Below are 12,045 nucleotides of genomic sequence, written 5' to 3'. Positions count from 1 at the left end.
CTGTGCTGCAGCGGTGTCCAGCTGCGTCCTCTGCCCCAGGGAGGCTGCCCTTGGCGTATCCAGAGGTGCTACTGGGTGAAGCTGCTCTGTAGCTGAGGGATGCTGTCAGAGCCGTGCTCCTTTTGGGCCTCATGTCTTGGCAGTTTGAGCTTAGCTGGGTATTGCTGGTGTCTGTCAGATCAAGGAAAGAAGCTGGGGAACAGAGTGCTCCCTATGCCTCGGCAAGGTACATGGGGACAGTTCCACTCCTCTCATGCAGCAGTGTCAAAGTAAATGGGGCCTGTAAAAGACTTAAAAAAATTCCTTTCAAGCTGAACAACAGGGATTGAAATTTTAGAGACATTTCATCAGAAAGTGCCATCTGTAAGCTGTTCCCCTCTTTCACCACTTGGAAATAGAAGGGAGCTCACCTTTCCCTCTCCTGAGTTGTCTAAACTCAGCCATCCTGCCAGGTTGCTGTCACCGCACGGAATGCAACCTGTGGGACAGAGATCAGTTCTACTGGGAGTCCCCTGCGCCAGACACTAGTTCTTCACTTGTAATGTGGGCCTAGCCACTGCCTCCTGATTTGGAGGGCATACAAATACAAGATTGTCTGCAGCAGGTCTCAGAATGAAAAACAGGCACCAAACAACACAGGCTGTCCCAGCTAGCAGTGCACATCTCCACTGGACATGCTCCTGCCTGGCTTTCACTTCATACTGAAATGAAGTGAAACTTCACCTCCTGACTTCACTATCCCTGCGACGCTTCAGACCCTGGAAGTACTGCCCGAGTACCTGCTGCCCAAGAGCTCTGTCAGCTCTTGTACGCCCTTCTTGGAGAAGAAGGAAAAGACATCCTACCTAACCCATCCCTACTCAGAATGGGGTTGACAGCGATGATATCCTTGTACCCAGCAGTCAAAGCTGCTCTCTTCCTAACAAAACATATTTGGTTTCTCCTACTCTGCTCTCACCTCTCTTAAAAGAGGCCTTGGTTCTTTTAAAGGCACAGCAGCTCCAGGGTTACCTGTGACTCATCCCCTGTGCTCTCCAGCAGTGTAAACAGTGGTGTCCAGGACTTACTACATCCTCCTCCTCTTGCTAAAGAAGCCACTGAATTTACATTTGCCTCTGTCTGCCTGGGAGAGAGTCTGATCCCCCGCTCCTTGAAGGGCTCTCCCACACAGCTGCTCTGAGCTCACCAGCCTGGACTCAGTGTTGTCATGGATATGAAAAGATGGTGCTGGCGAAAGTGGTAAATTTTCTTAGGTACTTCCGCAAAAATGTCTGGTTTCTGCAGCTGGTTGCTGCCTTCCTCCCCAGAGGTGGCCCAGTGTCAGAGCTGCTAAATATATACAGCTATGTAAATATTTTATTTCAATCTTGTGATTATGAATATTTTAGCAAAACATTTTGCTCTTATTTTCTTGTCTGTCTCTCTCTCCCTCCTCAGGTAAGTGACCAGCTTGAAGAGTTTAGTGGCTAAAAATGGATGAAACATTCAAAATACCACACACACCAACAACACCATGTTAAATGCATAAAGCCAGCTGAAAAGAAATCCATTATTTATTAGCTCTGTGCCTTTATCAAGCCAAGCTCAAAGTGCATTTCAAACTGGATTCTTCAGGGGTGCTGCTCTTGACTGCCTTGTTCAGTATACTCTAATTTCAGAGGCAGAAAATTAATTATTTTTTTTCTGCTGATCATATATTCCCTTTAGCATTGCGGCTTCTAACCTCCAGGCTGTGACCCCACCATGCAGCCTGAGGGCTTTGAACATTTTTTCCATTCTCCATTCCCTGACGTTCTAGTGAAACAGATCTCTTCTGAGGCACGGTACCATCCAACAGCTCTTGCACCTCCTCTCTGAATCCTCAAGGAAAAAGCATGAAAGGAGTCTGGAATATACTTGACCCTGCTGGGCTGGGCACCCAACCATGCCATTTGGGACACAAATGCTCCTTGTCAGGCACACAGTTGCTGCATAGACATCAAAGACTCGCCTTAGAACACAGCCCACAGCAGCCTTCTGGCCCCTCTCCCCCACAAAGGAGAGCCCTCAGCGCTATCCTACCCCTGCAGACACTCACGGCAATCCTGCTCATCAGACTTGTCCTTGCAGTCTTCGTCCCCATCGCACTTCCAGTTCAGGTGGATGCATTCACCATTGCTGCACTGGAACTCATGAGCCGCGCAGGTGTTGAGGGCCTTGGCATCATAGCCACACTTCTCTACGGACTCGTCCGACTGATCCTCACAGTCCGGCTGGTTATCGCAGACCCACAGCTCCGGGATGCACACGCTGTTGTTGCACTGGAACTCATTGGGGTTACAGGTCAGAGGGGAGCATTTTCTTTCATCGCTGCCATCCCCGCAGTCATTGTCACCATCACACACGAAGATCATGGAGATGCACGACTTGTTACTGCACTGGAACTCATTGGGAGAACAGGCTTGGGAATAAAAACAAACAGGTGAGCTGTGAGGTCTCCAACCTACCCCTCACCACTGTGCCAGCTTTAGCACATTAGGAATGTCTGAGATGGGGAGGGCAAGGGCACAAAAGCATTACCTTGGCTGTCCTAACCCAAAACGTTTTTCCCTATGGTAAACTACATGGCAAGGAGCAGGTGAAGACGCAGTGGTCATCTCCCCAGCTGTGCCATAGGATGCATCCTCTTATGGGCCATGGGCAGCCCTGAAGAAGAAGGGGCAGCAGGGCTGCAAGAACTGCAGGTAGGAAAAGTGGGGGGCCAGCTGCAGCGCTGCCCTGGTGTTGAGGCAAGAGCAGCTAGGCAAGCCCCAGTGTATGGGGTCACAGCACGGAAAGAGTGGCGAGATTGCAGGGCGGGCTGGAGGTGTGCTGGCATGTACTGGTGGACTCGCATAGCGCTTCGCTTTGCTCCACGCTGACATTACCAGTTTCCTGACTTTCACAAGCACAGAATCAGGTTTCAGGATTTCACAGTGTGCCTGGTTTTGGACATATTAAGTGGGATGTGTAGGGTAAATATTTAGTGAGTTGAGCATCAATTTAGCTGCAATCTGCCAGTAAGGCCCTTTACAACACACTGAACGCCTTCCCTGGAAATCACAACTCAACATTAACATACAAATGAGGCGTTTGTCAGATAGGAAGCTGAGTGGAGTACTCTCCTCTGCAAGCCTAATGGACAGCTGAACCACAGAAGCCTGCTCAAATTAAACTTTCAGGTATTCCAACAATGTGCAGTTCACAGTCACTTTATTTCATCAAGGTGTGAGGGAACCAAAACCGCCAAGTGGAAATTTAAGGTAAACAGTTATAATCTTACTAGTCTATTTAAAAAAGAAGTGAGAAACAGGAATATTTCTAGGGCTATCTACAGTTTCTGTAACAGATCAAGGCTAAGAAGAAGAAATTGCTTCTCTGGCATTATTTTGATGAATCTCAGATCAGTGAGCAAAATTTTGCATAGTCCTTTGATCCCTAATTTTTGGGCAAGGCTGTAATGATTTGCACACTCCAAATGTGCATTAATTTCCTTTCCCCCAACTGTAATGAGCCCATCTTTTTTCCCTTGTTGTTTTCCTGGTCCCACCTCCACCCCTCCTTCTGCCTGTACGCATTTCCCTTCAGAAATCTGCTGTATTGGCAAATTAGTGACTGATAAACATACGTGTGGGATACAGACAATGGAAGTTGGCACAAAAGCTCCTCCTCTGCACCTACAAATCCCAGTACAGAGATAAAATTACTGATAATCGCAGCCAGAAAATAGAAGCACTTCAGCTTTTGTAACCTCTCATGAGGACTTTCTCAGTGAAGCTTGTGAATTACTAGCTAGAAAAATCGCATGGTCATGATTATTTTATTTCTTTTTAAAAATTAAATTTAGTGTGATGACAGCACTAGAGACTACAAGTTCTCCCTCCACTGAACAAGCACAGCAGTCTGGCTGCTGCTAACTTCCCCTTCCCACCACCCTGGTCCTTAGGTGGGGATCAATCTCTGCAACTCACTTGTGCAGCTAAAGCCAGGGGCAGCGGCACCAGCACTGACAGGGCATCACCTGCACTGGGACAAGGCCTAGGCAGCAGAAGAGCAGCTCTTTGTGCTCAGGTCTTCCTGCCTGCAATTACAGCAGCTATACGCTGCTGGGACAACCAGTAAGACTGATGGGCTCCTACCACTGTGCCACGACAAGGAGGCTGCTGGACAGCCACCAGAGCTGTCACAGGCGCCACTGCAGTTCGCGCACTAGCAGCCAACGGCCATGCCAAATGGGAGCACATGGTCCCTCACTACAGAAGGCTGCTCTAGGCACCTCCTGGTGAACTCAAGAAATAAAAATGCCCCTTTCTTCATTTACAGACCTAATGACCATCTTCAGGCCAGCTCAAATGGCACAGTTCCTTCCAGGTCACACATGCCTCCAGCAGAGACCTCTGTCTCTGTGTGCAGCTGGCTCTCCTGCTGGCCACGGGAAGGCAGATAACGTCCCAATTCCTCTCACCCTTCCGTTATCCTCTCTGACAGCTAAAATCCGCAGGGCGTGCCAGGATAAAGCAAAGCCTGCAGCTTCCAGCCACTCGGGGACTTGCTCTGGCACAAACAGACAACAGAGGAGAAAAGCTGCTTACAATCCCTTTGTACCTAGGCGAGAGCCAGCACGCTCATGCTCTTCGGGGTCCCTGCTGCATGGTTTGGTGCTGGTTTGAAGAACCTAGTAAAGTGCAGCACTACAAATTGTCTTACATAGCACCTGGAGAGATGAGGATGGGGAAGTCAAGTCCCAGGGACAGTTTACTTCACATTTCCTCATAAATCTGTCAGGGTACCTACGCAGTCCCATCACTATAGCATTTCACTGCCTCCAGAGCATTTAAATCCAAAATGTGTGAATAGTAATTAAATGATCACTGGGGTATTTTTTCTTCGACTTGAGCAATTTGTTTGCTTTCTCTGATTTTGCTACCTGTCCTATTGTAAGCTTATTCATGCAAAACAAAGGAAATAAATATTAGCTTGCTTGCCTTAGTGCCAAAGAAATTAATAAATGTTGTACTCTAAGGTGCAAAACCTACTTCAAATATGAAGTGATCCCAGTAGAAATCTTGGAAATGTTTATCTAGAAGAAGCGTTTAACCAACAGGCTTCAAAGCAGTAAACAAGCATAATTACAAAAGCAGTTTTGTAGAGTACTGTAATCCATTAAGGTTCTTCACAGTTTTAGGAAGCAAAATATCACATCTAAATGGTAGTGTACATGCGCTTTGGCCTATAGACAATATATACCAGAGGTGTTCTGCATTAATTTCTGCCTTGTAATATATGCCAATACACAGAGCACAACTGTCACAGTTTTTGCCTCACAGCCTCCAGCTGCAGTCTTGTCACATCTTTTGAGGAGAGTGGAGCAGAAGCAGTCTCTGGATAGAGGAAATTTTAAAAAAAAAAAAGAGAGAGAGAGAGAGAGAGAGAGAGAGAGAGAGAGAGAGAGAGAGAGAGAGAGATTGCAGTTGTGGAGCTAGTGTTTCAGTACCGGCTGGTTCTTTTTTTGCCCGGAGCCAGGATTTAACCAGAAGCTTTAGTGAGTAGTCTGGTGCAGCAGGGACAATCTTAGCTCAGGTGCTGCACCAAAAAATTAAAATAATTCTACCACATGCTTTTTAAGTGCTTATAGAGAAAAGTAGAATGCTCTGAAGATACAGGGCACTCTTTGAGAACTGTAATTTCAAAAAAATATATATTTGTACATAACAATGTTTCTACAATGAACATCTCTACCAAGCATGGATCCTCAAATCTGAATAAAACTCAAAATATGAAATAAACAAGATATCCATCATTAATAGGAGATGGGAATTATGTACAATGGACTATAACTGCTGCCACTGCTAATCTAAGATTTTCTAGCTTTTCAGTAAAAGTCAGATATTTAATTCATCTCTCTCCTCCAAAAAAGTTAGTTCCACTTGCAATTACATGAATGGCTTAAAGAAAGATAATTATTTGGTAAAATTTGTGGTAAACAGCAATTACTGATACTGAAGAGAAGAAAATAAGATGAATTATTACACTGCAGTTTTCTGACACCCTCCCCAAAGCAACTTAAAAAAAGTGTGGCTCAAAATTTCTTGTTTGCTTAAATCTGATCATGGATCTTTTAAAGAAGGCAAAGGCTGATACTAACATTTGCACTGGGGAGGGAGAGATCTGCTGTTGATTTATCACCGCTTCAACACTGGCAGAAGAGGCTGGTGGGCTTCAGAAACTCTCCTAAGCTGTGAGGTTTAGGATCTGAGCTCCACATGGCTGCAGGAGTAGAATGCCTGAGCTCCATCTGCTCAGGTATTCTGCACAAAGTGCAAACCCAGCTACCACAGCCCACATAAATTAATCTCTGAGCTGGACCATGGATAAGGAGGTCACAGAGTCCAGACAGGCTAAATTAAGTTGGAACTCCCAGGCCAGTTACCAATGCTGTCATCATGTTAGTTTTATTTAACTAGTATTTATTTTCAGGCTTAATTGTATCTAAATCATTTGTTTTGTCTGCAGACAATTGGTGTGATTATCAAATATCTGAATATTTCATACAGATCTTCGGTCAAATGCCAGTCTTTAAAGCATGGACTCATGCCTAGAAGGACAAGTTTCCCACGGAAAGCTGCCCTTCAGGAGGGACAGCAAAAGAGATGGAGGTAAATGAAGATGACCTTGAAGCACATTGCTCTGAAAAAATGACAGGCCTCCCATGGAGGGAATAATGCAGCTGAATTGCAGTCTCACTACTAACAGTGGTTGTTGCTATGGTGATTGATACCAAAAAGCCCACATAGATGAAGACTGCAGAAGGAATAGTAATTCCTGATATTGTTCAAATCACTAATGTAGCTAAGGAGCCATCTCACGCACTCTTGCAAATTAATATTTGCATGCGCTCACTGCCTTTGCCACACTGCTCCCCTCAAACACAAATGAGTTATTTTTCCACCCTCTGCAGCAGTATTTGCATAGTATTAGTTAATTATAATGAAGCAACCAGATGCAAAAGCCCCTGCTGATAAATTTTAGTTGGTTCAAAAATGTATTTACTGATTTAGAATATATTTGCTGAGAATCACATATTCATTCAAAGTGGTTTAATTTTCTGAAAATAGAATTAATTATGACCCCACAATTTATGAAGAGAAGCAGCTTACGTACAAAAGGTATGTACACTCTGAATTTCTTCCCTGTCTTTAATCTTACTTATGTGCAATAAGGTTGCTAACTCATACTTGCAGTCTCCTCAATTTTACTTCATACCAGGAAAGTGTTAGGAAGTTTATCACAGGTTCTTCTGGTTAAATGATTGAAAATGACCTCAAAATAAGAACAAGTGAGTCCAGTGTAGAGGGTTTAGGAGTAAAATAAAGCAGCTTGGGAGAAAAAAAGGATGGTCAGAATGCCTAAGGTTGATACTGTGCTGCTTTTTGCTAAAATCCAAGACACCCCATGGGGATCCTGTGGGGATAAAGACATTATTATTACTCTTTTATATTCTGATTGGAATATAATCAGCTGAATCAGATTGGAGATGTTTGGTAGTAGCCAAAATTTAAATGGAAAAAAATATCCTGGGATGCGTTTAGTGGGTTTCTTTTCTGACTTTGAAAATTGAAACCTGTACGGGACAAGCTCACTCCTATTCCCTCAGACATGACTTGCTTATTAAAACGGTAATTTTACAAATTACACCAATTTGGCAAATCCCTCAGAAACATCTGATAATATCCATGAAACTAACAGCTGCTCTAATATTATCACACAAAATTCTGTATTTCTGAGGAATATATAAACGTTCTTCCAGCAACCAGAACAGAGCATTTCTGAACAGGGCCTTGATCCTGTACAAGTACAAACAAAAACCACATTACTGTATACGCAGACCTCTTGGATTCAGCAGGACTCCCTGTGGTTATGAGGATTGCCTGCATAGAACTTTCTGCATGACCAGGAGTTAATTTTGCCATTGCAGAGTTTAAATCACAGACACTTTGCCAGGAAAAGCCTACTCCATAGATCTCACCTTCCATCCATTGGGCAGACTTCCACTCTGTGCTCATCTGCTAATACAGAGACACAAACTGCCTTGTTATATCTGCCTGTTTTCTCCATTGCGTTCTGCTTTCTTATGTTCAGCTCAGGAGAGAGACTTCATCAGAATCTTAAAAGCTACACTTTAGTCACATTGGCAAATGACAGCACAATTTGTTTTATTCTCAGAAAATTTGCAAGCTCTGTTTTTTTTCTGACTGGGAAAGGCAAGAAATTCAAACCCATGTCTGTTGGTCCACAGCTATGTCGCTGGCCTGCCACTTCCTCCTTACCCATACATTCCCAAGCACAGGGATGGCACCAGTTTAACCAGTTGGAAAACTGAACCGTTCCACCAGAATCAATCGTGTCTTTTACACCACCATAAGTAAGAAGGGAATCCTGGAGGTCTGTAACAGTCTACAATACTTATCTTTATTGAACACAGATAAGGAACAAGGGAACAGCAACTGACACTACAAAGCTATGTGCACTGCTAATGCTTGTGCAGATACTCTCACGTCATGAAAACTGTGCATGCCTCAAAAGCACCTGTAGAGAAAGAAAAAAGTCTTAATTCTTAGGTAGAATTCTTCGTTGATGGAATCGCTGCACAGGCCTATCTGTGAAAAACAGAGCAAAGAAAAGCCACATTGGCCACCCTCAGGATACGTTTCTGAACCAACGGGCCAAACAGGTAAGGCAGACAGAAAAGCCTGGCTTTAGCATGATAATCTGGTAGCTACAGCAGCCATGGGCTCACAGGTTTTAACTCAGCTGAGTAATGAGGGGCAAAGCAGTGCTCACATTTCAAGCAATGAGGTCACTGCCCCTTAAAATCTCCACTTCCACTAATTTACTTTGCTTGATGGGAATTCTCTCTAAGAGGAGGTATTTCTTCTTATTGCAGTTTGCTTCACTATTAGACTTAAATATTCACTGCATTTAGAACATAGTACTTTTAACTCTTCTGGAGCATAGACAAAACAAGGAAACACAGAGTTGTCACATCTCACCCCCCATTTACCCAACTGTCTCTCACATTTCTCTAGGAACAGTGATCCAAAGTGAGTTTTAATGTAGGTTCAATAACAATTAAAAAGATGCTTTTGAAATAAAACAGTTTGCAAGGAACTGATCTGAAGGAAAGAGTACCTTAAAAAAGAAGCATCTAGGATACGAGACAATTAGCAGAATTCAGTGTAGCCAGATTCAACGTTATGAATATAAGCACATACTATATTGACCAAGTCTATAAAGACAAGACCACTGTGGTGGTTTTGGGCGGGGAGAGATTGACAGACTCTTCAGGAAACAACCAGCCCTTAATTATTTTCACTTATGTGATATCGGGGGCACAGCTATTATATGATGTAAACAACGTACCCACATAACGTACCCACAATTCCACAAAAGAATGGCAATCATTTTTAGAAAAAATGTCTTAGATTTTCTACTCAAATGGAAAATTTAAGCAGTGAGTGACACTCACTGCAATTAAAAGTGTAAGGGTCATGTACTAACTGCACTCACTTTAATAGTAGTGAGATTTCTATGGCATTAGTATTTGCCCTTCAGTTTCTATGGCTTTGAAATAGAAGGCAGCACTTTGCTGGATTTGGGCTGAGAGGAAGAATCAATTGTACAACATGAGCAATTATTTTAAACTTTTTGGAAAAAATAAGTGTATTGAAGTGTATTTTATTGTGAGCTAAACCTTCCCAGTTGTATTTTATCAAGTAAACAAATTTCTTTGCAAAATATAAGCAAAGTTAATCCAACCATTATATCTTCCTCTATATGAAAATAGAGTATTTCAGCCACTAAGATAACATTCAGATGTTGTTTTATCCATTAACATGACTCATAAAACAGCTTTTTTTTTGGTTTTGCATCAAACATTATATCTCCTGCGTAGGACTGTACTGAGTTCAAGCTAACTGATTCTGATTCAGTCTTCAGATCATATGCTCAGGAAGCAAAACTGTTAAGCACTCATTAATTAGCGTAACGCATATGTACCTGTGGCCACTGAAGGATGGAACTCCTACCCACATATCTGCCATCATAACACGATCATTGGCACTGACAGCTACAGGAGATTTCCCTTAATAAAACTAAACAAATTCTTGCTTTTTGGATGAATAGGCTCAGAATTATAGCTCCATTCTTATGAAGAAAGCACTTCAGGGACATGAAATACAATCATATTTGGCAATAAGAGATGCAATTTCTTGGCTATTTCAACTCCAAGAGCTCTAACTGTTGAAAGATAGACTGCCCAGAAGATAAACATAACTACAGGCCAATTTTTGCTCCTCTGACAGTATGACATGGGAGATTGGAAAGAAGAATCAAAGACAACTTCTCCAGCTAAAGTACAGAAAAAGCAGCAGAACAAAGCTTTTGTGCGCGCGCACAGGTAACATGCAGTCCAGCAGTATTAGGCTTTAGTTTTAATTATCCACAGATCTTTGTATAAAACCAGTTCTTTCATACCACTCTTCCACAACTCTGGGAAAAATTATCATTTGGGGTGCGTGTGCACGTGCACGTGAGCACGTGCTTGCAGTATGTTCTTTGCATCTACTCTTTTTTCCTAGTGTACTTTCAGGGAAACATCGTAAAAGTACCAAATTTTAAATTGTCTTGTTTTCATATTGTGTTTTCATCTATTACGCTTTAAAGAATAAATTATTCATGGAACATACTGATACAGACAATTTATCTGTAACTGAGGGATCAGCACAGAGCAAATGTGCAGAGGCCACCACCAAAGCCTGCTGTGGTGAGCGAGGCAGCACTCAGTACTGGGAAACCATTTGCAGAATGTTACGCGTGTCTGTTCTTTTTTAAACCTAAGCTCAAGACACAGCAGTAGGGAAAACAAAGCCATTTTGCCCTAACCTTTTGCAGGTAGAGCCCTGGCAGAGCTTAGGCCATGGCTTTAGGGTTTAATTCTCAACAAATGCAATAACTATCTTACCTCTAACCTAAGTTCATGCAGTATTTTACGTTGAATTACAACAAGCATCCAATATATTAAAAATGCAACTACCTTTATTCTTCCGGTAAGAGTGCAATTAAAGGTAACTACCAATCTCATTTTTTTGCTGTTTTGTTCTGAAGGAACTCAGGACAAATATGATTATGGGCTGAGATTTTTCCTAAAGAACAATGGGGATTTTTCTGCAATTATTACTGCTTTCGAAGGAGCTCTAATACTTTAAGCAGTGATAAAGTGGCAGCTGTACATGTTTAATTTCTGAGAGCCAGGGCATAACGCAGAAGCATTAATCCCTCCAGCTGTCCAGTAATTAAACATCATGTAAAGCCCAGAGGATATCATTGCTGTGCTACCTTATCTTACTTATGAAGGACTTTCATTTGTTCAATCTATAGTAATTTTCTTTCCATTCCTGGAAATAATTGTAGATTCCTCCACCGTGGCAAGCGTACTCGAGTTACAGCTACCTTCTATAAAATGACAGGAATTTCAGGCTAGCCGTGTCTCTTTTCATCACATGCTGAAATAATCACAAATAGTGACTGTAGATAAATATTTCCTCTACAAGCACGAATGCAATACTACGGTCTTTAACACCATTAAAATTGATGGGTTTCTCAGGGAGAATATATGGCAAAATCTGATCCTTTGGGTTTGATTTCCCTCTGAGCTGACTGAGGAACAGTACATCACTCTGCACCTAGCCTGTTAATGAAGGTAACAAACAGAATTCATAACTTTGATGAAAGCATGTATTAATCAGGCTGCAAAGAAAAATAAAATTAATGCTACGTTATCACCAAGTAAAAAGCTCTCAGTAGGATCTGTGGAGATTTGGAACGAACAGAATCAGTATGGTCAAATCCCCATAGGTAGCACTGGAAGTGTGACTCATGCAAAACACAGGTACCTTTTACTGCAGGTAAAGAAAATTATGCTGGACCACATGATGCTCCTTATTGCTACAGGACAATGATAAAAGATGA

At 42.6% G+C, this 12,045-nt stretch overlaps 1 protein-coding gene across 4 annotated transcripts in view; it reads right to left on the bottom strand.

Annotated features, from left to right (window-relative positions):
* Positions 1-12,045, bottom strand: part of LRP8 (LDL receptor related protein 8) — a 206,908-nt gene that overhangs the window by 25,725 nt on the left and 169,138 nt on the right. For 2 of the 4 annotated variants that reach the window (XM_076340176.1, XM_076340177.1), the window contains exon 5: positions 2,078-2,440. The exons of the other annotated variants lie outside the window; for them this stretch is intronic. In XM_076340176.1, coding sequence (XP_076196291.1) covers positions 2,078-2,440 — 363 coding nt within the window. The remainder of the gene's footprint in view (positions 1-2,077; positions 2,441-12,045) is intronic. 4 annotated transcript variants of the gene reach the window in all.

The sequence above is a fragment of the Aptenodytes patagonicus genome, chromosome 5 (assembly GCF_965638725.1).
Source record: "Aptenodytes patagonicus chromosome 5, bAptPat1.pri.cur, whole genome shotgun sequence".
In the NCBI taxonomy this organism is placed as follows: domain Eukaryota; kingdom Metazoa; phylum Chordata; class Aves; order Sphenisciformes; family Spheniscidae; genus Aptenodytes; species Aptenodytes patagonicus.
Note: the sequence above shows the minus strand (reverse complement) of the source record. Positions and strands in the feature narration are given on the sequence as shown.